This window comes from Betta splendens, chromosome 3, assembly GCF_900634795.4.
Source record: "Betta splendens chromosome 3, fBetSpl5.4, whole genome shotgun sequence".
Taxonomy (NCBI): domain Eukaryota; kingdom Metazoa; phylum Chordata; class Actinopteri; order Anabantiformes; family Osphronemidae; genus Betta; species Betta splendens.
In genome coordinates, this window is record NC_040883.2 from 11,414,575 (window position 1) to 11,440,886 (window position 26,312).

Here is a 26,312-nt window from a genome sequence, read left to right on the forward strand (position 1 = left end):
AAGGATATTAGGAAATGAAACCACAAACCTTCTGCAGGTCACAACTCTCACACAAATATTAATGAACACACATCAAGAAAAGATGATTGAATCAATGTCTCTTGTTAAAAAGCTGTAGAAGCTGTTTATTGAGTTCTCTTGTATTAACATATTTTACAAAAACTAGATTTACAGCAATCACCCATAACTGAACAATTCTTGAATTAGGCACAAAAATACAGGAAAGCTCAGTCCAGATTTGATTAAATTAGTTATGGTTAAGAAATATAACCATGGATAGGAAAATAGATCAGATGGCATTAAATAACTGAATGACAAACTGAAAATGAAAACAAAACTGTATTTCTGTACACTGACTAATTTAAATTTCTTTTTTTTTCATGTTTGTTTAACATCCCCACTCCATGAAAATAACACACACAGATCAAAAACACTTCAGCTTTTGGAGGAAGTTCATGGACAGCTCTTTGGGATAAGGTGGAAGGAAATATAAAAGCACTTCTCTAGATCCATGCACATCACACTGTAACCTGCTTCTGCAATGTGATCACAGAAAACAAACAATTATAACAGTTTCAGCTGTGTCTGTGAATGTTCCACCAGCTACACGTTGACTGAAATTTGACTTTAACCAAAAGAAAACAAAGGCTGTTTAATAGCAGACATGATGATGCTTTCTGCTTGTATCTGTTTTCGTTTTTATTTAATTACCACTCCTCAGTGTGAATAGACAAAGGCTGCATGTAAAACATTATAAAAATTACTTCATAAGCGTTGTTAGTCATCCAGGTTGGAGAATATCCAGGTCAAAGGCAACTGGAGTTACTGCCAAGTTTTGAAAACATTTTGTTTCTCATTCACAAACAAAAGTGTTTTGCAAATTGAACTAGTGTCGCTTAATGAATGAGAGGCAAAACATCCTCAAAGCACCCAGCAGCAAGTCCAGCTGCAGAAAACATAACTATTTTTACCAATAATTAAAATAAACAGTGAACATATATGACCAAGAACACATTTAACAGAAAACCATATTTTCTAAACTCAACAGCAGTTTGTAGAGAGGATGGCTTCCCCTTCATAACATATGCATCTCTAGAAACCAGTATTAGAAAGATTTACACAGCCTCCTCCCCTCGAGTTCTATAACAGAATCCAAACAGTTTCCAATGAGAAATAGAACACACTAAAAACCGAACAACCCACGTGGGTCAAAAACACTTTGTTTGCAGCATTACTTTCATAGAAACATTCATATTTGACAGAAAGGCTGAACAATACTAAAGTGACATTCTCTTACCCAAGGCAAGAAATAAAAGCCTTGTTGTGACTACAATTAATTCACATTTGGAAACTGAAAATAAAAACATGTCAGATGAACGTTTCCATCCAGAACAGAGAGATTTCTGCAATGATGAAAACAAGCTGAAAGAACAACCTGCTAAAAGAAAAAAAACAAGAACCCACATCTTCATTAAAGACTTGGCTCTCCTTAATGCTAAGCATGCTCATTTTAAACAGCCATTCTCAGCTCAGTCACGGCAGATACTTGTGCTCAAAGCTGGTGTGGCAATGTGTGGCACGTGATTGGAGGGCAATGCTATCTTGCACCCGTTGCTTTGTGTAATTCTCCAAATACTTAGAATGGACTCAAATGATGTCAAGGCCATTCAGTAGTCCCGCCTCGCAGGCAGGACACAGACCAAAGGTCATGTTAGCAATACTTTATTTATAGTTTTGAATTTGGTGACTGAACACCGTATGGGGCACACTGAAAGGGCTCTGTTGGTGCCACTTTGCGTGACGATGATGATGACGATGATGGGGTAGACTCCTTTGTGTATCACGGCGCTGGATCATGTAGATTTTGAATGCGTCTCTCTGCAGCTGCAGCCATGGTTCTACGTCTCAGCACAGTTGAGTCCATTTCTGGGATGCTGTCTTCCTCCAGTCCAGGCAAATCCTCATCCTGTTCATCTGAACTTTTATTCAGGTATCTTCTATAGGAAATACCAAAAATGTAAAGACATTACTTTAGGAACACAAAGTGAGCTGTCAGGGGGGAAAGCCAAAATGTTTCAAAACTAACTTCCTTTGCACACATTTTAGCGCTAATGCATGAGGAAGTCAGTGTACTGACCTGCGTGCTTGCTGCAGCAGGTCTTCTTTCCTCTGCTTTAACATCTTCTGCCTTTCCTCAGCTGACTTAGAGAAACGACCTCCCCTCACCTCCATGTTATCTGCTTCACTGACTCCCCCCTCTGCTCCACTGGGGCCTGCCTGCTCATCAGTTGCAGGGTTCATCTGTATGGGGCCACGCTCTATGGCCTAAGAAAGGGAGATGGACTTATTATGCTGACTGACATATTCTGCCTTTTAATCAAACTAATAACGTAATTAATACAAAAAAGGAATTAGAGGCATCAGTAACAGAATGAAAACCTGGGCTTGTGATTAGCCCCCAGCTGACTGACCTGTGCTGGGAAAGGCACCTGGATACGTCCCTCCAGGATGTTGTCAGTGGTGACCTCCACAGAGCGGGTCAGCTGCAGGTCCTGCATTACTAAATAGGAGGGCACCTGAGGGAACATCTCCTGGACCTGATGAGCCTGGTGACCAAAAGGCACATATGGTAAATAAAGCAACAGAGAAAGGACTCAGGATGACTGTCAGCATCCACTTTTTAGGTTTTAGATAGTCAGCTCTACCCAAGAAAAAACTATAAGACCTGGCTCACAGTGCTGTTTGTGTTATCATCTCAACTGAAATCAGTAACGTCAACTGACTGTAAACATGGACTCACCATGGCCAGGAGCTGGGAGTTGTTCGCTTGAGCGATGCCCAGGATGTTGGTAGTGTGCATTACCTCGACTGAGAAACTCGGCAACCAGCTGGCAATGCGTGATCCTGCGAGAATGTACATATTTTTTGAATTACCATTTCTCAGCTGAAACCACCATCCATCAGATATACTGATTCCTGTCTAAGAGACTTACCATCAAAGTGGAAGAAGTGGTTGTGTTGGTTAATGTGTGGTCTGGCATCTGGAGCGGCACCCACAGGGCCAATATTGTCCTCCAAACCACCAGCTTGCTGCTGGCCCCTTGGCTGTCCTCCATCACCATTGATGTTCAGAGAGGTCCTGCATGTTGGACAGGAGGTGTCCTGCTCCAGCCATGAGCGCAAACAAGAGCTGGAAACAGACACAGATCAAAACTGAATGTTTTCGTGGCAAAATTTTGTATAAAAATAAATCAGGTCCCCTGCTTTATTATAAAACTTTAATAAACTTGAGCAGGATTTTAGACACTAGCCAAACAAATAATAGATGAAGTATTCATGCCCTGCTGCCACCCATTCCTGTAGCCCCTGCTTTAACAGTTCTTAATCTAACTACTGAAGATATGTATTTTTCCTAGTCTGTAGGTTCACAGTTCAGCAACAGCAAAACCACCCCAGCTCAGCCAGCAGTTAGTAAACCTTCTACTTAATGGAAAAAAAAAAGAGTTACTTGTGGAAAAGATGTCCACAGGGCAGTTTGCGTGCTGTCAACATGGCATCCCAGCAGATGGCACAATCGTCATCATTAGCTGCCAGCTCCTCTGCAGTAGCAATAGCAAATCTGCACATACCAGTTCAGATGACATAGTAAAATACTTTAGTTTGCATTTAATAATATTGGAATATATGATCAAAATTATTTTCACCTGGCTTCCATGTTGTTGATGACGCGAAGGTAGTTTTTGTGGCGGCGGATACGACGCTGGACTTCATGGAAAAGATAGCGCAGCTGCATGAAGATAACTAAGCTTGCCATGGACAGCCAGATGTTACCAAACAGCTTGGGGGAGAAAAGGTGAATTAGGGGTCAGAAAAAGGGGAACAGAGACAAACCTAAATCAACCAAGCACAGCAAGTAAGCACCTGTTTACTGTTTGTCTTACCAGCATGTGGATATGGTGCATGAGGTCCAGAAACAACATAGCCAGCTCCATTGTGAAGTCAGTGTAATACACATATGTTCCTTTACTCTCCCAAGTTCCTGGGTGATTGAGATCCCACAGATGAATGGAGTACCTGAGGCAACATTTGAAACCATGAAACCCAGCCAGTATGTAGTCTGTGTGATGGTGGATTCAGCCACGTTCAACATGAATGCACCACATAAAAGCAATAGTGGGTGCGGTACAAAAACAGTGAGGAACATAATTTTGCCTAGTCACATTTAGTCTGATATGCTTTGTTTGAACAAACACTTCTTATCTCATTTGTATACAACTGCAAATTATACAACTAGTACAGGACACTTACTACAAATGTTTTGGTCATGACAGTGGTAACAAGTCTAGTATTGTTTCTAGCAGGAAGCTACCGAATATATAAGCAGTTTATAGCGCTATAATTCTGTACTGCAGTTGTTTGTTTAAAGAGAAGAACTTACCTCATGATGACATGCCCGGTGCGAACAGTGACCAGCAGACACTGAAGATTAAACATACAATATTATTATGATTTTTCTCATCACTTTCTTTAATCCATATATTTATATATGATGTGCTGTTTCTTATTGTAACACACATTGCTAAAGTTGAAATGGAACACTTGAGATGTGAGCAAAGTCAAAACTTTATTCCATCTACAATTAGAAATATACATATCTGGAATGACACAAATCTTTGTTTTTTAAACCAAAACTAACTTTGTTTAAAGCGCAAGTATTCATTGTGATAAAACTGTGGCACCAAACCCCTTACCTCGGCTGCCATGAAGGAGAGGGTGTGCATCCCATGGGGAGCTCCCAGCAGACCACAGACCACAGCCAGCCCGCAGCAGTCCAGCAGCAAGGAGACCAGCAGGCAAAGGACTCGCACGTGGCTGTTCATTGGAGTGGAGGGGGAGAATGACAGCTGTAGATAAGAAAGAATGAACAATTAAGTCTTAAGTCTTCTGACATCCAAGTGACTTATTTGTGCTACTGTTCATGGCAGAGATTGAGGGTGTATGTTCATGACATGTGAATGATGTTTATTATATCATGTGACCACGGTACGGGGGAATACGAACAAATATATATATATATTTTTTACTACTTTTTGTTCAATAATGTGGACGTGCCAAACTCAAACTGACTACTCCTTGAAGTGAGAATGCAGCTTTGAGTGTTAACATCCAAGTATGTGAAGGAATAACCCGATAGTGATAGTGGTGTAAAAAATGAAACAGCCATAGCAATTTGGTTTTTTACAGTGAATATCATAAGTCAAATGTGATACGTGGTGAATGTGATGAAATTTTTGTTTTGGCAAAATAGAACTTGAGATATTTACTATAGAAAAAAAAAATTGTAATGTTTTTGCCCAGTATTTGTCAACTAAACCTTATTAAATTAAACAAACTCTCATCCAAGTATTTAAGGGAAAACAATTTGGGATTTCAAAGTGCCACTTTCAAACATTAAAACAACAGGCTTTCCATGACAACACAATATACATTGAGACACACTGTATCAGTTTAATCAACACACATGGGGTTCACCACAAAACTACAACTCAAGGAAATAGGAAGACAAAACAGCTGGGCCAAATCAACTGACAAAAGAAAAAGCATGCATGAACACATATGTAATCAAAGCTGAGACAAGGAGAACATTTCTGTTTTACATGAAAGTTCACAAAAGAACATCGGGTGGACTTCGAAAGCCATAGCTTACAAGGAGGAGATGACATTTTGTTTTTGCCAACATGCAGCAAACAATCTGATACGAAGAACTGTCATAGGTAGTTGTAGGGACTGAAACTTTATCAGTGGTCTAACATGCTACTATTAATAGAGCTAATGCTAATATTAATAGAGCCAGCGGTGAGGAGAACAGACCATCTTGTATAGGTTTTTGGTGGACACTCAGCAAGTTTGAAATAAGCTACACTAGTTTGTATATGTAATAATAAGGTGTCATTATATTCCATATCAGATAAGGATTCAATATGCTGGAATATTTTATAGAAAAGGCAAATACATTATAGCCTTTACCCATCGTAACAGTATCCTTAACTTTTACCTGATTTAGGGTTTAAAGTAAAACTTCTAAGCTTCTGTTTTATTATGTTACGGCAAACTCCTTAAATACTTTCCTTAGTGTACAGTCATTACTTAATGTAACTGTTCCCAGATTAACTAGAGTAAATGACTATTAAATGGAGGAAAAACTATGATTAAATAGGATTTTAGTACATTTGTACATTTAGTACAATTTCTGTCCAGACTGTTAACCACACCAGTTGCGGTTTTGTATCAAAAGAATAAAATAGGATGTAGCAATACTTACATATTCAAATCGATCTTTGCAGAGCTGCACCATGAGGTGGAGAAAGACAAGGGCAGAGAACCACAGACACCACATGACCACCTCATCCACGGTCTGCACGTTCAGTACGCCGAAAATGAAAATGAACTTGTAGAAAATAAAGTTCCAGAATTTATCTTTCAAATGCTGTGAAAGAAAAGAAAAAGGAAATTATACTTTTTTAAGCATCTTAAACTTGGCCTCAAGGTGTCATACCCCATTTTAACACCAACTCACCTGCTTCTCACTGACACGAAGCGGACCAAACACCACATACTGAATCATCTTAGCAATTAGCATCAAAGAGCAGCAGAAAGTGTTGACCAGCACCTATGACAGTAGAACGATGAAGTGACAATTGACTTTTGTAGAAAAATTTATCAATGCAAAGTTACAAACTAGGCAACACTTACCCACACAAACAGACTGTCAGTGACAAGATACCACAGAACCGTGGTTGCCAGTTCTGTGTTACTAATATCACTATTTATGTGTGCAATGTCAACGTCAGAGGGAGCTGGTGTTTCATCCGTGTCCAAGGCCCCAAAGCCTGGGTCAGTCACAGTGGTGTAGGCACTGAAGATGCTGCCAGCGAGCAGAGCAACACTCAGTGCTGTGTATGTCTGCAGGCTGGGCCAAGGAAACCTCTCCAAAAACAGCAGAGGCATTGCAGTGGTTATGGTCCAACTCTCAGCTTGTGAAAATTGGGTCTGTCCCTGCCACAGACCACCTGTGAGGGGAGAAGGGAGTTAACAAACCCTGGCCAAGATTTAGTACACATAACCTGCGTACAAACCTAACTTAAGCAACATGATAGCGGCTAACCCCTATTAAATCCACTGCATAGATCATTTTGCTACTTTATAAGTTGGCTAACCTAGCTAGATATAGGAAGCCCTAGTGTGACGTTAGCTCAAATCCGCCCCGCATTAGACTGACTTTGAAAGCTTAATGCAACTTCACAAAGCATAAATGATTGAACAAAATGGCTAACAACAATGCTCAATAGAGCAGAGTTCACGCCCCTACATTAGCCATTTACCTGGCTAATGCTAGCGTTACCTAACGCTAGCTAGCTCTAGCGCCGCTAACGCTAGCCACTGTTTGCAAACCCCCAGACTAAGATCGTATTAAACGGCCACTTACGGCTCGTCTTGATGTTGATCGAAGAAACTAAATACTCGGTGTCTTGTTGTATTCAGTGGTGGTTGTTAAAGGTAGTGCTACAGCACTGGAAACAGCCTAATCTACAATATCGTCATGTTTATTTCTCCGAGAGCTGGCAGCGCACCGGAACTGCGTCATCATCATGTAATAGTGAATACCCAACGTCAGTCCACTAAGTTTACATTTTAATCCTCACCTCGATATCACATTTCGCTCTGCCGCTGCGGAAGTAAATCTTGAAGGCCTTTCCTCAATACTTTATTAGAGGTCTTAATCAAGGGGTTTCTAGAACAAACCGCTCGTGCACGTCCACGTTAAATTGTACAGTACAGCTGCTTATGCGTTTGACCCTGCTTTATTTATACCAACTGCAGTGAGTGGACCAAATAAGTAAAATCATTTTAAGTAATAAATGCAAAGCAATGCAAATGTGCAAGTTTACAGTCTGTATTACTTCATGTAAAAATATAATGTTATAGAATAAACTATTTTTAAACTGTAATCTCGAAACGGTCGGATCAGGTGGCTCGTTGGTCTAGGGGTATGATTCTCGCTTTGGGTGCGAGAGGTCCCGGGTTCAAATCCCGGACGAGCCCAGTTGTTTTATTATTTGCCCAATGTATGTTGGTATCAATAAAGCTGTATTGTTTTTTTCTATCATCTATTTTTCGTGCGAATCACGGCGATACTTCCTACTTAGTGAAAACAGTTGCTTTCTTCTACTCAGATCGACCGAGGGATTCAATGTAGTGATTGTATGTTATTCCCTACTGTTGGACTATAAGGAAGCAATCTTAAAATTCCGCCTTTCACCAGCTGTTAAAATGTATTAATTCACATGTGTTATGAACTGTGTGGATAATTCGTCTCAATATTCTATAGTTTTCGTTAACAGATTTGTCAAATAAACACTGCCTTAAAGGTGGTACCGCGGGAAAAATTTCCCAGTATACGCGGCCTCTTTCCCGCTAAGAAAACGTCATCTCCCTCCCGCTTCCGTCCACTACGTAAGTATGGCGGCAGGAGAAATTGTAATTGAGTCAGTGGTGAACCGCTGGATTGTGGACTATCATGGGTTTAGGGCACTTGAGTTTTTTCGGAGGAACCAATATGATGAGTTCTGTAGCGTTCGGGACATCCTTCACAGTGAGTTGCACACCGCATTACCTGTTGTCACTTGTTTAGCTAACTAACAGGACTGTTCAGACTTTGACGTTAACTGACTTCACGAACTGTTTTATTTGATGCACAATGCATTTTGTGACTAACGACGTCTTGTATTGAGCTGCATTTTTTTTCTTTACTAGATTGTTTTATTCCAGGCACCATTAGCACTAGTGCTAACTGAGCTAAAGTTAAGTTGTGTAGCTAATGCTAATGTCAACAAGCCGAGACGGTGGCTGTACGTTACGTTACCCCGACACGCTGAGGTGATTATGATGTCATGCTGATTAAGGTACAGGCGTAATAATGTTACGTAAATAGTAGACGGGCTATTTCCAAATAAAACCGGTTGAGTGTTTATGAAACAAATTAAGAATGTTTTCATGTTAAGTCAAAACAGTGTGTCGTTTGTTTTGACATAGCACGTGCCTTTGTCCACTCATATCTTATCAGCTTTCACCTGCTTTACTCTAGATGTTTTCGGGGTCCTGATGTTTTTTATGGAATAGCTATTGTCCTGTTGTTGCACCTGTTGAGTGTTTTGTCATCTTGTAGTTCCTTGTATATATATTTTTCAATTTCACTTCACCTATCAGCTATGAGAGCTGAGTGCAGCATCTGCAGTCGTTTCAAAGTGATGTCATAATAGCGTTTTATTTGACTTTGCCTAAATAGTTAAATCTATATTCTACAGAGCCACAAATGAAACATTTTATTTGAAACTATATTTTATGTAAAATAAGTTTATTTTCTTTCTCTCATTGCAGCGGTGTTGGACCGTCCTGTGCAGAGCACTAATGCCACTAAAACAAAGATTCAAGTATTACAGTTTCTCTCCCGGATAAATGACGGTGACAACCTTGGTTAGATCTTAATTTACTTTACTGCACTTACTTTTTTACTGTTACCGTTAATTAATATTTGATTAAAATATCATATTGTGCCTGCAGAAAAGTCATTTGAAACGGACGAGTCTGTAAGTCCTCTGGAATCGGCCTTAATGATACTGGAAAACTGGCAGAAATGCAGTACTCCACATGAAGGTTTGCCTTTTGAGAAAGTGTGCAGCTCTGTTAAAGAAATGGTGGGCATTGATTTATTCTTGTTGCTAATGCTTTGTTAGATTTAAACTTGTGGCCTGCTTTCCAACTCTTGCCAAGGATTAAAAGTTCACTTTGTTTTTGTCCGTAGATGGTGGGGATTTTAATTAGGAAGTGTAAATTTGACAGAGCAGAAGAAATGTTGAAAAAACACTTTCCCAAGCCAATGGTTGGCAAGGTGAAGTCATTACTGTCACTGAAATATGTTTTGCTGGTTTTAATGTACTACCATCATAGTTTTGAACTGGCTGTGTGACATAAATCCTCTTCAGTTAAACATTCTCATTCAGAACACAATGTTTTAATGACCCGTTATTGAATTCAAGTCATTTGACCTCTTTTAGTTTTGTGTACGTGTCACGTAACTGAACAAATTGTGGTGTTCCCTGTAGAAAGCCACATTCATGAGTCTCATCAGACAGAAACAAAACAAACACAGAATCATTGAGCAAATGGATTTTCATCAGTTCAAGCTGGAGATGTTGAGTTTTTGCCAGAAGCTCTGCACATTTGATGTCCCCTTTCTTCACAAGGTGACTTTTTAAACTTGAATGAATACACACACTGTTAGTGGTGACCTTGATAATGGTCAGCAGCTTTCTCGAGAGTACACTCTTGATTTGGGTAAGTACACATTTATACGTTATGCTCTTGTCTTGCTTGTATGTACCAGGTTGCAAATGAGGCTTTTAATAAAAGCCAGCAAAATGACAGAGCTGCTCCTGAGGAAGAAGAATCTAGCCATTCCTCCAGTCCTCAGCCTGTATCATGGTAGGACACGCCTCTATTCATATATTGTGCAGTTATACTAGGGGTCTGCAATCCTGGTCCTCGTGACCCAGCGTCCTGTTAAATTTCCAACTCTCAGCTGGTTACTTTGTTCAGGTATGTCAGTTGGCTGCTGATTGGATAAACACACCTTATCAGTATTAGCTGGGGCAGGGAGAGCTGGAAAACCAGCAGGACACTGGCTCTTGAGGACCAGGGTTGCAGACCCCTTAGTTATACTGTAGCAGCTGAGATTTCTTTTTATACCAATTTCCTGTGTTCTCTTCAGAGTCTTTATTATTTATACTTGTTTTTTTCTCTGTATTTCAGGAAACTTACAGTTATTCAAAAGAACAGATTAAAAGCAGCATATAAGGCAATGGTCAATAGCTCAGAGGAGAAATCATTTGCTCAGCTGGAGGAAGAAGTAGAACGAGAAGGGCAGGCAAGAAAAGAAGATTTCATGTGCCTCTCGCATACTCATAAACAGCTCACCACTCAGGAAAATGTCACAGAGGAGGAAACGTTACAGAAAGAGTCAGGCAGCCCTATAGAGGCTTCCCCTGCAGACGAGCCATCACAAACGGACGCTGACCTTCAAACGCAGGGGGGTACATTGTCAAACACACCCTCAGTGGCACAACTTGTCATCCAACCAGATAGTCAGGTGAGCTTGAAGTGCTCAATAGCTCCTCGGGAGCTGCAGATTGAAGTCAGAACAGAAGAGGTAGCAGAGTCGCCAATAAAATCCAGCAAACCAGACCTCCAGTGTCCAGTAACCGAGAATGAGATCCCCAAACCTACACGGAGGATTCCAAGACGACTGGACAAAACTCACAGCAGGTAAATTTTAACAACTGTATTAGTCTCGCATTATCTTAGAATAGTTTAGGCTTATCTGATCTGTCTCAACAAATCTAATGTTTCATTACTTAGGGCTTCAGCTAGTTGCCCAGAGCTGACAGAAGACAGCGAGGAGGACCATGATGCCTCTGTGTCCAATGAGGAAAACGAGTCCCACAGTACACCTAACAGGTCTGTCCAAATCCACGGTGTCACCTACTGTATCATAGAGCTGCTGTTCCTGGTTTTTGTACCTACATACAATGATCCAAAGCTCTGATGAACACTATTACTGGATCACTATCAATTATTACTTCTGCTCTCTCAGATTGAAGTTTAAGAAACTTTTCTTATTTCCTTTTAACATATTTTAAATCATATTGAGATTTTTTTTAAGTGCTCAATAAGAAAGATAATTCACAGGAAGCCATGGTGAAATTTCCAGAAGTTGGTAACTGCTAATTTAAATTTCAATTATCTGAACTAGGGTCAAAACTAGCACCCTAGAAAGTTACATGTACCTGAAAGTTTTAATTCTTTATGCTTCATTATCAGCTAAGACTTGCTTCTTGTGTTTACCATTCGACTTTACTGTGTTTATACAGAAACTCCACAAAGTCAAAAAGGTCTTTGTTAGATTTTGAAGAAGATCCAAACGAGGGTAGCTCCACCTTCAGAAGCCCAGTGCAGAAACGTTGCAAACAGCGGGCCACCAATCCTCTCAGCAAGCAAGTCCAAACACAGTTACAGTCTGTATGATGACCGTTTGGTAGTTACCCAAGGACTAACAACATTAAACACAATTGTATCAACTTTATCTTTGCAGGGATTCATGTAATGCAGATAACATCGCCATCACTGATTCTTCCTTGGACAGCTCACCCAGTCCGCCTCGCCTTCATGCCGTCCCTCAAACAAGCTCCACACCTCAAAACGTCTCCACTCAGGACAAAGGCCGTACACTTAAAAAATGGTTAGTTAAGTCTGTTAAGCCTTTTTATCTATGATTATGTTCAAATGTTTCCCCAAACACAGGTGAAAAACTTTTCTCTTGTTTACAGGAACCAGTTATTCAGGGAGGCCAAGGAATCGAAGGAAACATGGAGTGATAGTGAGTCAAACGACAGCATCAAGGTCAACAATGGTAACAGCTCATCTTTTTCTAGTTTGTCATTTTTAAATCACTTTGACTGTCTTGTCATATATATATATATATATATATAAATATATTTTGTTTTTTCATAAGGACTCGATGAAAGCACAGTGTCAAATTCAGGTTCAAGAAAGAGGGTAAGCAAAAGAACACTACAACACTTAAGGTGAAAAGTAAAGTCATTTGAATTGAACAGAAATACAAGACATCTTTCATACTCTGAGAGCAAATGAAAGCACCACGCCAGTAGACCAGAGTTTGGCCAGATTTAACATACAACAGCCAATAAAATCAATCATGTTTTTCTGGACTTGTGCGACACAGCAACATATTAGCGTAACCTTTTGTTCTTGTTCTGTTCCAGAAATGGACTAAAACTGAGACAGAGATGTTGAAAGAGGGGGTCAAAAGATTTGGAGAAGGCAGCTGGAAAGAGATACTGTCAGCCTACAAATTCAATAACCGGACCAATGTTAACCTAAAGGACAGATGGAGAACAATGAAGAACTCAAACATGGTTTGAGAGGTTCCAGAAAATGTGTTTTATAATTAACATAACATTTATTATTGTTAACAGTTACAATCATGTTTATATGTTCAAACTACAATAAATGTTCAGGGTTTAGGTTTTAAGATTAGTTGTCTTTATTAAAAAATATGCTATGGTCTATACAGCCTCATGCAGTTACAATTTGACCGATACAGTTTACAAAACCAAAACGATCAGAAGTGTTGATCTCCATTTGACTCAAATGCAGCAAAAAGGACTCCTCAAAGCTGTAAGAGAAAGAAATATTAGCCAGAATCCCAGTTTAAAGCAGTGACGAGTGCATTGGGAATGTGGCCAATCTGTAACTGCTGTGCCTTTGAACCAGGCACATTAAATAACCACTGACTGAACAGTGTTAATGAAAAGATGATTTTGACAGTCTGCTTGTTGAAGCCTTTATGTTAATGTGTCCTCATTCCTAATGAACTCCCCCACGTCCGCCTGGTGGAACACCACAATCGACATGGGGTCCACGCGGCGGCACTCCTGTGTCGTCTTGGCTGCAACTCCAAAGCCCTGAGAATGAAGACAGGACTGGTTCAGAAACCTGTTTAGTGGACAAGAACATGCTCATTCGGTTCTAACCTCTTGATGCAAACTTACCAAAGGCACATCAGCCATGGAGTAGACCACAACTCCCTGGTACTGCATGGTGTTCTCCGTGATTCTCCCAAGCCCAGACTTTAGCACATGGTTCCCATAGAGGAAGGACTGCTCTGCTCCAGGTTTAACCCACACCTTAAACTGAACATAGAAAAGGTTCAGGTTATTCAGGTGAGCGGGAGAGACTACTGGTCTTACGATTAAAAGTGAAAGCGTGGATTGTTACGTCTAGAGCCCTGTTACTTTGCAAATAAATAGCTGGAAGCTGTGAAGCTACCCAGTCACTGACAAAATTGAAACCCTTCATTCTGAATGGTGGGTCATTGCAAAGTCATAATTTTAAAAATATCTTCTGTGAAAGTGTCCCAATGAACCACATGTCCTCCACTTAGTGAGTAAATAAGCTTGTTTGTAAGGTTTGTGACAGAAGAGGATGAGCACCAGCCTTAACCTCCTCCACTGAAAGGAGGATGGGATGCAAATGATGGAACCCAAGATACAAATACTGAAGTGCACCCATACTCACCTTTGCATAGGGAGCCAGGAATTCCAAAGCTGTGATGTGCAGACGAAACTTCCTAGTTTTCGTAAACTTTCCAAAACATGTTCCCACTGATACGAGCTTGTCCCGGGAAATGTTTGTGGCCAATTTCAGAATTTTCTCACTGTTGGTAGAGGAAAAACAATACATGTTTCTCATTATGCACGTACTTCAGTGGCCTCAACAGAGTCCACCCTGCTCCCTTTGGTTTTTTCTTAGAAAAATAATGTAAATGAGTGGTCAGAGATTTGGAGCCAGGTAATGGGAAATAGTGAGACCAGCCACACTGTAGACTCTACCTAAGGTAGAAACAGCATTTAGGACCAACTCATAGTCTGAGTTTGGTCTGATTAAGCTGTGAAGCTGACAATTCTGTTCAGTAATGCACCATTATCAAGTGCAAGCCTCAGCTGGTTGTGTTTCAAGCCTAGCTGTCCCCATTTCACCCTTTAGATGACATGATAGCAAAGGACTACTGGTAAGAAACGGTTTAATACCATCCATCCATCTATCCATTTTCATCCGCTTATCCGGGGCCAGGTCGCGGGGGCAGCAGTCTAAGCAGAGAGTTCCAGACTTCCCTCTCCCCGGACACTTCCTCCAGCTCTTCCGGTGGGACCCCAAGACGTTCCCAGGCCAGCCGAGAGACGTAGTCTCTCCAGCGAGTCCTAGGTCCTAGTCCTAGTTCCTCGGGGCCTCCTACCGGTGGGACATGCCTGGAACACCTCCCCAGGGAGGCGTCCAGGAGGCATCCGAACTAGATGCCCGAGCCACCTCAGCTGGCTCCTCTCGATGTGGAGGAGCAGCGACTCTACTCCGAGCTCCTCCCGGGTGACAGAGCTCCTCACCTTATCTCTAAGGGAGCGCCCAACCACCCTGCGGAGGAAGCTCATTTCAGCCGCTTGTATCCGTGACCTTGCCCTTTCGGTCATGACCCAAAGCTCATGACCATAGGTGAGGGTAGGAACGTAGATTGACCGGTAAATTGAGAGCTTTGCCTTTCGGCTCAGCTCCCTCTTCACCACGACGGACCGATACACCGACCGCATTACTGCAGCCGCCGCACCGATCCGTCTGTCAAACTCACGCTCCTTCCTTCCCTCACTCGTGAACAAGACCCCAAGATACTTAAACTCCTCCACTTGGGGCAGGAACTCTTCTCCAACCTGGAGAGAGCAAACCACCTTTTTCCGGTCGAGAACCATGGCCTCAGATTTGGAGGAACTGATTCTCATCCCAGCTGCAAACCGCACCAGCGCACGCTGGAGGTCCTGGCCTGATGAAGCCAACAGGACAACATCATCTGCAAAAAGCAGAGATGCTATCCTGTGGTCCCCAAACCAGACCCCCTCCGGCCCCTGGCTGCGCCTAGAAATTCTGTCCATAAAAATAATGAACAGAACCGGTGACAAAGGGCAGCCCTGCCAAAGTCCAACATGCACCGGGAACAGGTCTGACTTATTGCTGGCAATGCGAACCAGGCTCCTGCTCCGGTTGTACAGAGACCGAACAGCCCTTAGCAAAGGGCCCCGGACTCCATACTCCCGGAGCACCCCCCACAGGATGTCACGAGGGACGCGGTCGAATGCCTTCTCCAGATCCACAAAGCACATGTAGACTGGTTGGGCAAACTCCCACAAACCCTCAAGCACCCTGCTGAGGGTATAAAGCTGGTCCAGCGTTCCACGACCAGGCCGAAAACCACATTGTTCCTCCTGTATCCGAGGTTTAATACCGTTTAACGAAACAGAGCCACTGGGGAAAAGACTGAACGTCGCTGCCCCTCGATGCTGCATTACCTCATGTAGTACACACGATCATTGTGTAGCCTAAAACAGTAGGTGCCGTCGGGTCGATCCACCAGAAGTTTTATGTTCTCACCGATGCTGTTGTAGAAAAAGAGAACGGCATGGGTCATCACATGCTAACGAGCATGCTACAGCTTCTGGCATGTTTCAGCATTTACATTCACTGTGCGGCGCGTCCACTTACTATTTCGACAGCTTCTCAAACATAATCTTCGTTTCTTCGTCCGTTAACGGCCTCATCCTGGATAATTAAGCTCGATCTTTACCCGCAGATGTAATTCCAGCTAAGCAACGTGGGTCAACACGGAAGCGGTCACACTGAAAAACGGAAGTGCTCTGACGCAACCGTCGCCTGCAGTTCCTGGTTTGTTGCATTCTTTAGCTTCAGTCGATCCGCCGTTTTTACCCCGACAAACCGGCCGCCACCCGGTAAGTTTTTATTCCAAACAACGGTGCCTCGTAAACTTTGGCCTCTCGAATAGCTAGCGTTGTGTGCCGTGAACACGCGGCTATGTTGAATTTCGCGTTGGTGAATCTAATGAGTTGAACTGTCGAAACGGACTGAGGGAGGCTGGTTAGCTAACGCTAGCTGTCAGTGAAGCTAACCGCTAGCTGCCAACCAGCGCCGCTGTGCTGCAGGCAACGACCCACTACTGAATCTATTCAAATGGAATCAGGTCTGAAACGCTGGGCTGTCGTTAGCAAATGCTCTAGATTTTACTCCCTGGGGGTTTCATCATTGTGTGTGTGTGTGTGTGTGTGTGTGTGTGTGTGTGTGTGTTGACGCGGCGGCGTGAAGTTAACGTTACATAACGTGTGTTTGTAAATACCAGTTAGCTCCCTTTTATTCCTGGTTAATCTTTAAAGCACTTGAACAGTCACTAAGATCAACATTTGGCACCGCTGCTCTTCAGAGGCTAATAATACACCTCCCCTGCACTAAGAGCACAGCATCACCGTCAGCTGCAGGAGCATGAGGCCAATTAGGAAATCTGGATCGTCAGCGAGCGCTTGTCTGGCTCAAATAATGGCTGAAACAGCCTGTAGTCAATTAACACTGCACACAGCTGACGTGGTGGAAGTCTAGACTCTATGGAAGTAAAACTGCTGGCACTTGCTTAAAAGAATACTCCTCCACAGAAGGAGTAGCCCCACCGAAATACTTGCGGCACAAGTACTCTGCCGAGAAAACATAGTTTAAGCAGGATTGTGTCTAATATTGTCACAAAACATGGAACTAATTGCAAAGACATTTTCAGTCAAGTTCTGTCAGGAAAGTCCATGTATATGTTTCCCCTGGTTCACAGATCACAGCAGGTAAACACTGTTCATTTTCCTTTTTGAATAATAATTTGATCCCTGCGATATGAACTGTAATATTATTAAGTAGTAAGAATATTGTTTTAATTTTCTAAGAAGCCTTTTCATTTTCTAATAGAGAAATTAGCCTCTGGGCTATTTCAGCTCCCAGGAGATGCTAATTAAAATGCATTCCTTTTTCAATGCTGCAGTGTTAATAGCCGCATGCTGAAAAGTGAAAAGCAAGCCGGTCAGATCCCAAGGTTACAGTCAAATGCTCTGCTGTTTACCCCGTGAGGTTGACCCACATGATGAAGGGAAGCGTATTCATCACTGGACTGACCTGTCTCCATTGCGGGTGGATGCTCAAGTGCTGTGGCCTGACCCAGTTTCTTTTCTTTTACCTTTTGGAGAGCTCGTGAATGCTTGTCACAAGCATGTTATTTCATCTTCTATGAGGAAGTCTAATACCAGAAGTGTTTGTACAGGTATTCATCAAGTGTGTGTGTGTGTGGCAGGTTGTTTTTAAAATGGCCTTAAAAGGTTAAAAGTTATTTTTTGTCTTGTTTGTTTTTACACTTGGTAAAAAAGACCTGTACTGTATTTGATGTAACAACAGCCACTGTCTGTACAGTCGTCGGTTTGATGTCTCTTTGTTTGCGGGGTCGGATGTTACTGCAACTGTGAAATCCAGAAACATCCACATATTATTTACAGCTTGTTTGCAAAAGACAAAATATTATTCAAGTAGGACGTAATGGATGAACTGTACTCCCAGTTTGACTCAGGTTTTTTCTTTGTGTGTTGACAGTGTGCCGTCCTGTGTTGGGAGATCAGCTCTCGTGCCAAACGTTTACCCCAGGGAAACCAGAGCTGCGTGTCAGTCATCAGCTTCCGGGGTGTGCTTGTGGCTGGCAACGGCGAACAGGAAGACAGGCGCACAGAGACGTCTGAGCAGACAGAGGAAACTGCTGCGGCTTCTTCGTCATCCTCAGAATGACTGAGTTCTGGGTCTGCTTCAGCTGCTGCATTGCAGAGCAGCCGCAGCCTGTGAGTACGGGGCCAACTTGCAGGACAGAGTTGTTTCCTTCATTTTGAATGCAACTCTGGTGTTTGAAGTGGAAATGAGTGTTTTTAAGATGGTGTGTGGGTTAGTAAACAGCAGCGCCCACATTTTCCGTTTAACTAAGGCTGTTGATGATGATCTAGACACAGTTAGATGCTGTTTTTATAATTTGAGTTCAAGTTTTCAGAAAGTTCATGTGAACTGGCTCAGTTTTCTCCTTTTCATTTGTATAATTGGTAATAAAATGATGAGGCCCGATGTAAAAGATGGTCTTTGCTGCTCGTTTTCAGAAGCGGCGGCGGCGGATCGATCGCTCCATGATTGGGGAGCCAACAAACTTTGTTCACACCACACACGTAGGCTCTGGGGACATGGGCCTGGGAATGGCGTCGGTAGGTTTCAGCCCTCGACCTCGTCTGCGGATGAAGAACCTGCGGACGGTCAGTTAACGATGTACACGTTGCTGTTTGCAGGTGGACCTCGTTCAGGCTCAGATGAAATCCAAAGGGGGCTACGCAGACGGGGGCTCTGAGGGTTCTCAGTTATAACGAGGTGAGACGTTTTGCTTCATCCCTTTTGTGGAACTGGCGTTAAACCACAGAAATTTCACTACCTCTCCAGCTCAGCTCATACATGATTTGTGCAAATAAGTGTCTGTGACCGCTCTGAGGAGGAACCTAGCGCTGCCTCAAAACGGGGTCTTTACATGCAGAAGCGTTCACATTATGGTCGAGTTCCTCTGCGTCAGAGTCACGTCCCTGGGCTGAAAGTCATGACCGCTAATAGAATTCAGCCTTGACTCTCTGACCTCTGTTGGTGTACTGCACTTAAACTCTGAAACTTGAAGATTTCCAGTAGACAACTCCACCCAAGATTTATCATAACACATGACGTCAAGCGTGCTGCCACACCACAACCAGCTGTGACTAGAGCAACGCTGCTCCTATTTGTACTGCACCGCATACAGTCCGGTTTTATTAGGGGAATTCTTCCCTCCATGAAGCCGTGACTGTTTGCCTTTCTTTTGATTGGCTTTCTAGAAATAACAGGGTTCAAGTTCCTTGTTAGAGTGACCTGACTGTAAAATGACTTTGTTGCCTTCTTATTTTAATTGAGAAGGGGACTTTCCCCTCTTTAGGTCTTGGCTTTGATTCTGTCCCGGCCTCAGGACCTGTGTATCATCTTAATAATTTAACTATTAGCCGGGGCCAATTTCACATTTAGCTTTTAGATCTTCTCCTGATGCCAAAATAGTTACAATATAGCTTACTAGTATTTACTGATCAAACTCTGGTTTGATGGCGACGCATTCAGGTTTGAGCTGTTAACATCCTAATCGTTGTTCCACTTCCTTTCCCCCGCAGCCCTTCAGTCTTCTGAAAACTACTGTTGTTGATTAGAGGAATCGCGTTCAGAAAGCAGTCGTGTCTGTCACGGACACAGGACCAAAAGATGAAACTACTGCTTTTCCATAATGTTGTGTATATATTTTTATTTTCCATTACTTTTTTTTTTTTAATGAAAGCACTGCTATGTATTTGCTGCCATAGTGTTGCACTGTAAAGCGTAACTGTTGAAAGTAGGTAAGAGGGTGTAGAAAGCTCATAAATCTCAGTCAGACGTGTGCTTGTATGTATGTATGCATGGAGAAAGTATTTTCATAAATATTTTCTGTTGTAGGATGCCTGTATTTATTATCTGATTGTAAAACGGACCTCACGGTGGCTGGGCCACGCTGGAGATTTGGAACATTGAGTTTCCTCATTTGCTGTCAGAGGTTTATCAGAGGACAGGTAGCAGATAGCAAGGCAACATGTTTATCGCGTTATTCTGAGACACGCTCATGATTCTCTGAGTTGCTTTCAGGGTTGAAGTTCGCTGTTTTGTAATAAACTTGAAATGCGTAGAGTACACTGGACCACACCGTACATTGTACACTCACCTGCTTAGGAATTTTGCATTGATTTCAACTGTTTTTATACTCATTTAGGTTGAATCATAGACTTTTAATAAACGACGACCTTACTAATCTGCCTTTTGAAGTCGTGCTCATCATTTGTTTTATTTGCGTAGATGGTTTTGGGCTTAGTGGTTTCAAGAAGATCCATATTTTTATAAGCCTTTGTTCTTTGTGCACCAGCTGTAGATTACATTTTAAACTTGAACGTAGCTAAATTAGCACAGCGTAGGTGGGTCGTCCTCGCTGCAGTTGGTGGTCGTCCTCGTGTCTGTCCTTTTGGGATTTCTTCTAACTGCTCTTTGGTCTTGGTAGAACAGTTAGTGTCTTGTCATGACTTTCTGGACACAGCATCTATAATTTAAAGTCTTTATTTGGTAGAGCTCTGGAACCAGAACTTCTTCTGACCTGGCACATAATACTAAGTGGCATTCAACCCACCCTGACACCACTGTTCTTGAGTCCAGCTGACGTATGGCGGGTAATAACCCTCCGACCCCCTGCTGACATTCTGTTATCTGTCACTCGGTGTAAAAACCAAGCACACGCTTCTTCTATTTGTCAGATCACCAACCGATTGTTACCTATTGCTTGATTGTTAGTTGGTCAGACTAGTACATGTTCTCATTTCATTGACTGGCTGGTAACTCTGTTGTCCCTCAGTGTTGTCATCTATATTTCCATTGAAAGTATTAATCAGCAAAGGCAGATGTGTGCAGCGCACCAGCAGGCCTGGATGTATGAATGCATGTGATTGTTTGTCTTTCCTGTCAGTCCCCTGATTCAACAAAAGAAAGTGGTTGTATTATTATTATTAATAAAGTGAGCAAAGGTCTATGTGGATTTGTGTTAAACTAGTCCTGTTTTCACGCTGTATATGATACAAGAATGAAATATGTGCCAGACGGCAGAAAATTCCCCATAAAGAAATTCCACATTTTAAAAGTTCTAAAAACAAATTGGAGGTTTATTGATGTGATTATTTCTTAGGATCAGATGTTGTCACATATTTAATGTACCTGTTTAAATGTTTCTGTAGTGATTCCTATTTGGTAAAACATTTGTAGTCGCGTTGTTTTCCTCCAGCTCTGGGCTGAACTCTGTGGGACGTACTGGGGTTGCAGTATATTATACGACCAGCAGGCTGTGCTATTGGACTGGATGAATGTGACCTAATGCTTCGTTTCCTGTCGGGACCTATTTTCTGATGGACACTGTAAATAGGCATCACAAAGTAATGGCTCCGTGGTTTCTATGTATTCAGGGTCATATTTTTGCTCACTTTTCTGCATGGTATTGCAGGGAGGATGAGAGTTGGACCGTTTCCCCTCGGGATCTCATGATCCTGCTCAAAGGGAAAGTCACCTGTCTTAATTTCTTGCATTTTTATTTTCAGAACAAACAATGCAAAATAAATGTTATTTGTTGATGTTTGACCAAATGTGTCTCCTGTTTTCTTTTGGCTTAACTGAAGATTTCTGCGAAGGCTTGAAAGTAGCCGTATGGCCTCAAATCTCACTTAAGCAGCAATAAGTGTCTTATTAAGGTCCGAAAAGACCGAAGCGAATGAAATACAGCGGTGGCAGGTACACGACCCAGGAGCAGAGACGAGGCTCGGGACTTCCGGTTCGGGACAGAAGCTTGGTAGCTGTTGGCTCGTCCACATTAGCAACACGAAGGGAGAGATTTCAGGGAAATCACGTGACACATCAAACGGGGAAACGACTCCTTCCCTCTGGCAACGGAGGAAGAGGCCACGTGAAGCAGCAGCTTCTGCTCAGCTGGATTGTCTGCGGGTTTACCTGCCTAGTGTCAGGCCTTCATCAAGCCGCAGATGAAGGAGTGGCAGTCAGATGCCGCACATATTTGACCGTAGTTACGGTTTGTGTGATCCGTCGACACGCGAGCGACGCGACCCAGAAAAGAACGACTGAGCATCTAAACTGCGGGTGGAGTGGACACAAACACAACGAGGCTGCTTTTATGCTGTTTAAATAGAAACTTTAACACATTAGATTCACAAAGTATGTAACAAGTGAGACACAGGACACGGCCCATAGTCACAGATCGCTTCACTTCTGATATTTTGCTGTGAGTGATAGTTTTAGAGGATGGGCTACGTGTGCTATGAATCCAAAATGAAATAAAACTACAAACAAATGGTGAAGTTGAATAAACTTCATATAAACTTGGCGGCGATACAAGATAATATTCTTCACTAGCAGAAATAAACAGACTGTACAGACTCATATGAAATATAAAAAACTAAGTATAGTCGTCACACAGAATGAACGAGCATAATCAGTACATTCAACGATTCACCAGCTTCTCAAATGATGACGGTGCACGAGGTCGACTTCGCTCACGCGCCCGCGTGCGTTTCCCGCCCGTGTCTGTCTCACTGCGGCTTCATCCAGGTAAAACTAAAAACACTAAGCAGCGACTGATCCTCCACTTCAGCGTAAGGGGATCTGTCTGCTCGGTGAGCGGCGCCGGCAGCGTGGAGTCGCTGAACCACAGTGAACCCCGTGATGTGGCGACGACAAAGGTGAAGCTTGGCTTGGAACAGGATCTTCACCCGGGCGCGTGGCTGACGCGGCGGCGGCGGCGGCGGCGGCGCCTGCGGAAGCGGCCGGGCCTCACAGCTGCGGCAGCAGCAGCGTCTGCTGGTGAGCGGACCAGTCGCACAGGTCCTTGGCGTAGCCGGAGCCGAACAGGTCGCAGTAGTTGTCCGCGTGCAGAGCATACGGGTTCTCGTCCGCGGCGCCTGTGGACACAGACGGTTCGGAGCGTTTACCTGGAAGCCGCGGGAAGCGGCAGTTTAAGGCGGTGTTAGTGAGTTGGGGGTCTCACAGTGCCAGTGGTCCCACAGCGCGTTGGGTCTCCATCCTCTCTGCTCCGTCTGGTTCCACGCGTCCGGGCTGCTCAGGTGGTCCATCAGCTGCGGCAGACAGCACAGTTAGAGGCCGTAACGAGCACGGCTGTGAGCGACTGGACGCGGGCCCACCTTGAACACGGCCTCGCTCTGCTCCTGCTCCTCCGGTTTCACCCCCCACGTCCCTGCAACAGCACACAGCCGTCATCGTCTCCGGGCCGCCGCGCCGGCGCCTCGCACGCACAGCAGCAAACCCTCTCACCGTGGCTTTGAGAGCAGCCCAGCGCGTCCTCCGCCGGCGCCTCCAGCTTGTGGGCGGCGTCGGACCCGGGCGCCGCCGCCATCGCCGCCGCTTCTGCCGCCGCCGGTTGCCAGTTGTGCCCGTTCAACGCCTCGTCGCCCACGCTGGCTTGTCGTTCTCTGGACCTGCTGAACATCCGCAGGCCTGAGCGAGCGGTGGGGGACACACACAGCGTCACCGCGGGCTGGACCGCGCCGGCGCGTGAAGGTGCGGAGGTCAAGCGCGCGTGCGCTACCTTTCCTGCGGCGGTGCGTCTGCGCGCTGGGCAGCATCCTGTACACCCTGTAGGCGTTGCTGCCGCGCTTCCTGCTGTACTCCTGCAGCTCGCAGATGTCGGGCAGCGAGTTCAGGGCGCAGCGGAAGTTGGCCTTCCACGTCTTTGGGTCGGGTTTGTCCTTGCCTGGACGGTACCGGCCTGGGGGCGACACAGCGGTGTGCGTTCAGATAGTGACGGAGCTGCGGTACGGACGTGCATCCACCTGTTTCACGGCCGATGAAGGGATGGGTGATTTTACAGGTGGAGACTGAGCATCGGTGGTGCAGCGTGTTAAACACTGACCCACTTCCTGGTCTCTCGTCTTTGTGACGGTTGGCTGTTCGTTCACCTGCCACTGATTTCTGATCATAGCTTTGATATGAGTCACTGTCAAACAACTGAAAAGGGAAAATACGGACTCACTTCACTGGTACTAGATAATAAACACAACACAGGTCCTCTGCCAAAGAGTAAAACAGCACCTTTCTAACATTAGACCTGTTTCTCCCCTCTGTCAGTCTGACTCCACATCCCTACGTCCTCCCATCCTCACTTGCTTTGATCTTCATAAGTGACATTTCGGGTGTGATGTTTAGTGTGATCTCTCTCCAGCTCAGTCTTTACATAGATGTTAAAAGCTGCTGTCGGTTTATTATTATGGTCACATTCACTGGTGTCGGTAGAAAAGCTTCATTATTTTTAGCTTTACAAATGACGAATTAATGTTTGTGTTTAAGTGCAGCCTCTTGCTTTTTCAGTGTTTTAAATGTATCATTTAAGTTTATCTGTATAAAAATCAAATCTAAGATCTCGGTGAAGACACGTTGACGGCCTCCGTAAGTGTTTTGGCCTGGGCTGCTCCCAGACGCCGTCCTCCGGCTGGGATCCATCCATCAGCAGGCTCCAGGTGACTTCATGCAGCGGGAGCCTCGGCCTCTTCTCATGTTCAGCGCCACAGTGTGATTTGGACGCGAGCCAGTGTAACCCAGCCTCCGCGCGGCACGCATCATTTACCAAAGCGGCGGCTTTGACCGTGGCCCGCGGCCCCGCGAGTCCTGTTCGCCTTTTAGCACGGGTTCAGTTGCCGAGGACTCAGGACGGCCGCCGCGTTGCACTTTGTACTGCGGGAACACGATCGGCCCGCGCGTCAACAGAAATGGAACTGCTGATGTGATGCAAAGCGTGACTTTCCCATGACGGAAGCATCGCTTCACGTGTGTGAGGGTAAAGGACGGAGTGATGCCGCTCTAGTTTGTCGGCGGGTAGAGAGTCGAGCATCGGCTCAAAGCGTCGCTGCGGACGACTTCTATGGGAGAGTGAGTTCACTTCCTGTCCAGGCAGGTTCCACATTCAGGCATCAAACCTCCTCCGGTCCTTCCAGCTGCAGCTAAACACATGTTCACATCAAACGGCCTCTCTTTTTCTGCCGCGTTTCACGCGACCTTGGATCATTTACAGTGTGACTGTAATTGGAATTCTCTGGCATTATTGAAGCTCCGCGATCTCTGCCCTTCTGCAGAAACTACCTGTTGAGAGGAATGCAGCAGGTCTTGAAAGACATGACAGTCACTGGCGGAGGCAGCTTCGTTGGAAGCATCGCTGCCAATGAGGGAACAGGTTTGCAGGTCGATCTCACCGGGACAGAAACATTTGATCATCATGTAGAGCACCCAGCAGAGTTGTCATTAAACATCAGACGAGTGAAACGTTCCCTAAATGTGAACTATATTAAGAACCTTGTAATAGGGTGTTTGTATTTTTGGATGATTTCATTCACTGTCAGACAGAGGCATCGGTGCCATCAGGCCGATCGGGTCAGGAAAAGGGCTGATCGCTGGAAAGCTCAGCTTCTGTTTCTACTGTAAAGTCATCTTTCCTGACCTTGGACTGAGAGATTTAAATCCCACACAGTCAGGCCTCAGTCGGGACGCGTGGAGCCACAGCTGGACCCGCTGCCTGGCTACGACTGCACCTTTTTCCTCAGCATCCAGCACAGCGCTCAGACGCGTGAGGCTGAGGCTGAGGCGGAGGCGGAGGCGGAGGATGAAACCCTGGGGTTCCTACCGGTGTGCATGGCCCAGCTCCTGAACAGCGTGGCGTCCCGGTCGATGCTCCAGCCGTGACGAGCGGCGTGCTTCCACGGGATCTGGAAGATCCTCGCTGACTGTGGGATGAGACTTGTGTTAAATCCGTGTGTGTGTGTGTGTGTGTGTGTGTGTGTGTGTGAGGCTCTACCTGGTCCAGCCAGCTGACTCCTGGATACCTCCCGGACTGAATCTGCTCCTCCAGCCACGGCCTCAGCCTCTTGCGGACCGGCTGTTGCATGCTGCGTTCAGGTGTGTCTGGCTACGCGGCCGCTGCTGCTGTACCTGGACGCTGCCTTGGCGCTCCGATTAAATCAGGTTTCTCCGGAACACGCTTCCTCCTCGGCTGCATTCTTCCAATCACAGACCACGCCGAGCCGTTCCTCCTCCAATAACCGCCTCAGATTAAGTGGCTCCTCCAGTTACAGGAAACACTG

The 26,312-nt window shown here is 44.4% G+C and overlaps 5 protein-coding genes and 1 non-coding gene across 8 annotated transcripts; 3 read left to right on the forward strand and 3 right to left on the reverse strand.

Annotated features, from left to right (window-relative positions):
* Positions 1-99: 99 nt before the first annotated feature.
* On the reverse strand, positions 100-7,722 carry LOC114852166 (E3 ubiquitin-protein ligase AMFR-like). 2 transcript variants are annotated; one of them, XM_041070034.2, is made up of 14 exons: positions 7,704-7,722; positions 6,754-7,070; positions 6,578-6,670; positions 6,323-6,487; positions 4,752-4,904; positions 4,439-4,479; positions 3,942-4,074; positions 3,705-3,838; positions 3,509-3,619; positions 2,994-3,190; positions 2,801-2,904; positions 2,472-2,606; positions 2,138-2,325; positions 100-1,997 (listed from the first exon to the last, which is right to left on the reverse strand). In XM_041070034.2, exons 2-14 carry the CDS (start codon positions 7,006-7,008, stop codon positions 1,841-1,843), a joined length of 1,866 nt encoding a protein of 621 aa, XP_040925968.1. In that variant the 5' UTR covers positions 7,009-7,070; positions 7,704-7,722; the 3' UTR covers positions 100-1,840. The 2 variants fall into 2 exon arrangements, with proteins under 2 accessions (XP_040925968.1, XP_029000187.1); XM_029144354.3 differs by lacking the exon at positions 7,704-7,722 and adding an exon at positions 7,487-7,657.
* A 309-nt stretch (positions 7,723-8,031) lies between these two features.
* trnap-ugg (transfer RNA proline (anticodon UGG)) lies at positions 8,032-8,103 on the forward strand. The gene has a single exon. It is a non-coding gene; the product is annotated as a tRNA-Pro (tRNA).
* Positions 8,104-8,519: 416 nt separating this feature from the next.
* terfa (telomeric repeat binding factor a) lies at positions 8,520-13,168 on the forward strand. Its single transcript, XM_029144640.2, has 13 exons — positions 8,520-8,653; positions 9,439-9,534; positions 9,622-9,755; positions 9,863-9,949; positions 10,164-10,304; positions 10,445-10,542; positions 10,870-11,382; positions 11,476-11,574; positions 11,988-12,110; positions 12,209-12,355; positions 12,444-12,526; positions 12,629-12,672; positions 12,900-13,168. Exons 1-13 carry the CDS (start codon positions 8,521-8,523, stop codon positions 13,056-13,058), a joined length of 1,857 nt encoding a protein of 618 aa, XP_029000473.1. The 5' UTR covers position 8,520; the 3' UTR covers positions 13,059-13,168.
* On the reverse strand, positions 13,157-16,364 carry nip7 (NIP7 nucleolar pre-rRNA processing protein). Its single transcript, XM_029144641.2, has 5 exons — positions 16,222-16,364; positions 16,029-16,115; positions 14,215-14,353; positions 13,689-13,829; positions 13,157-13,601 (listed from the first exon to the last, which is right to left on the reverse strand). Exons 1-5 carry the CDS (start codon positions 16,275-16,277, stop codon positions 13,482-13,484), a joined length of 543 nt encoding a protein of 180 aa, XP_029000474.1. The 5' UTR covers positions 16,278-16,364; the 3' UTR covers positions 13,157-13,481.
* On the forward strand, positions 16,331-20,436 carry cdc42se2 (CDC42 small effector 2). Its single transcript, XM_029144642.3, has 5 exons — positions 16,331-16,466; positions 18,148-18,386; positions 18,693-18,794; positions 18,876-18,954; positions 19,767-20,436. The coding sequence occupies exons 2-4, from the start codon at positions 18,333-18,335 to the stop codon at positions 18,948-18,950; spliced, it is 231 nt and encodes a 76-aa protein (XP_029000475.1). The 5' UTR covers positions 16,331-16,466; positions 18,148-18,332; the 3' UTR covers positions 18,951-18,954; positions 19,767-20,436.
* A 1,899-nt stretch (positions 20,437-22,335) lies between these two features.
* On the reverse strand, positions 22,336-26,186 carry LOC114852785 (interferon regulatory factor 1-like). 2 transcript variants are annotated; one of them, XM_029145426.3, is made up of 7 exons: positions 26,027-26,186; positions 25,856-25,955; positions 23,771-23,950; positions 23,497-23,679; positions 23,367-23,419; positions 23,213-23,300; positions 22,336-23,126 (listed from the first exon to the last, which is right to left on the reverse strand). In XM_029145426.3, the coding sequence occupies exons 1-7, from the start codon at positions 26,114-26,116 to the stop codon at positions 22,999-23,001; spliced, it is 822 nt and encodes a 273-aa protein (XP_029001259.1). In that variant the 5' UTR covers positions 26,117-26,186; the 3' UTR covers positions 22,336-22,998. The 2 variants fall into 2 exon arrangements, with proteins under 2 accessions (XP_029001259.1, XP_029001258.1); XM_029145425.3 differs by having other exon boundaries at positions 23,497-23,950.
* Between the last annotated feature and the right edge of the window lie 126 nt (positions 26,187-26,312).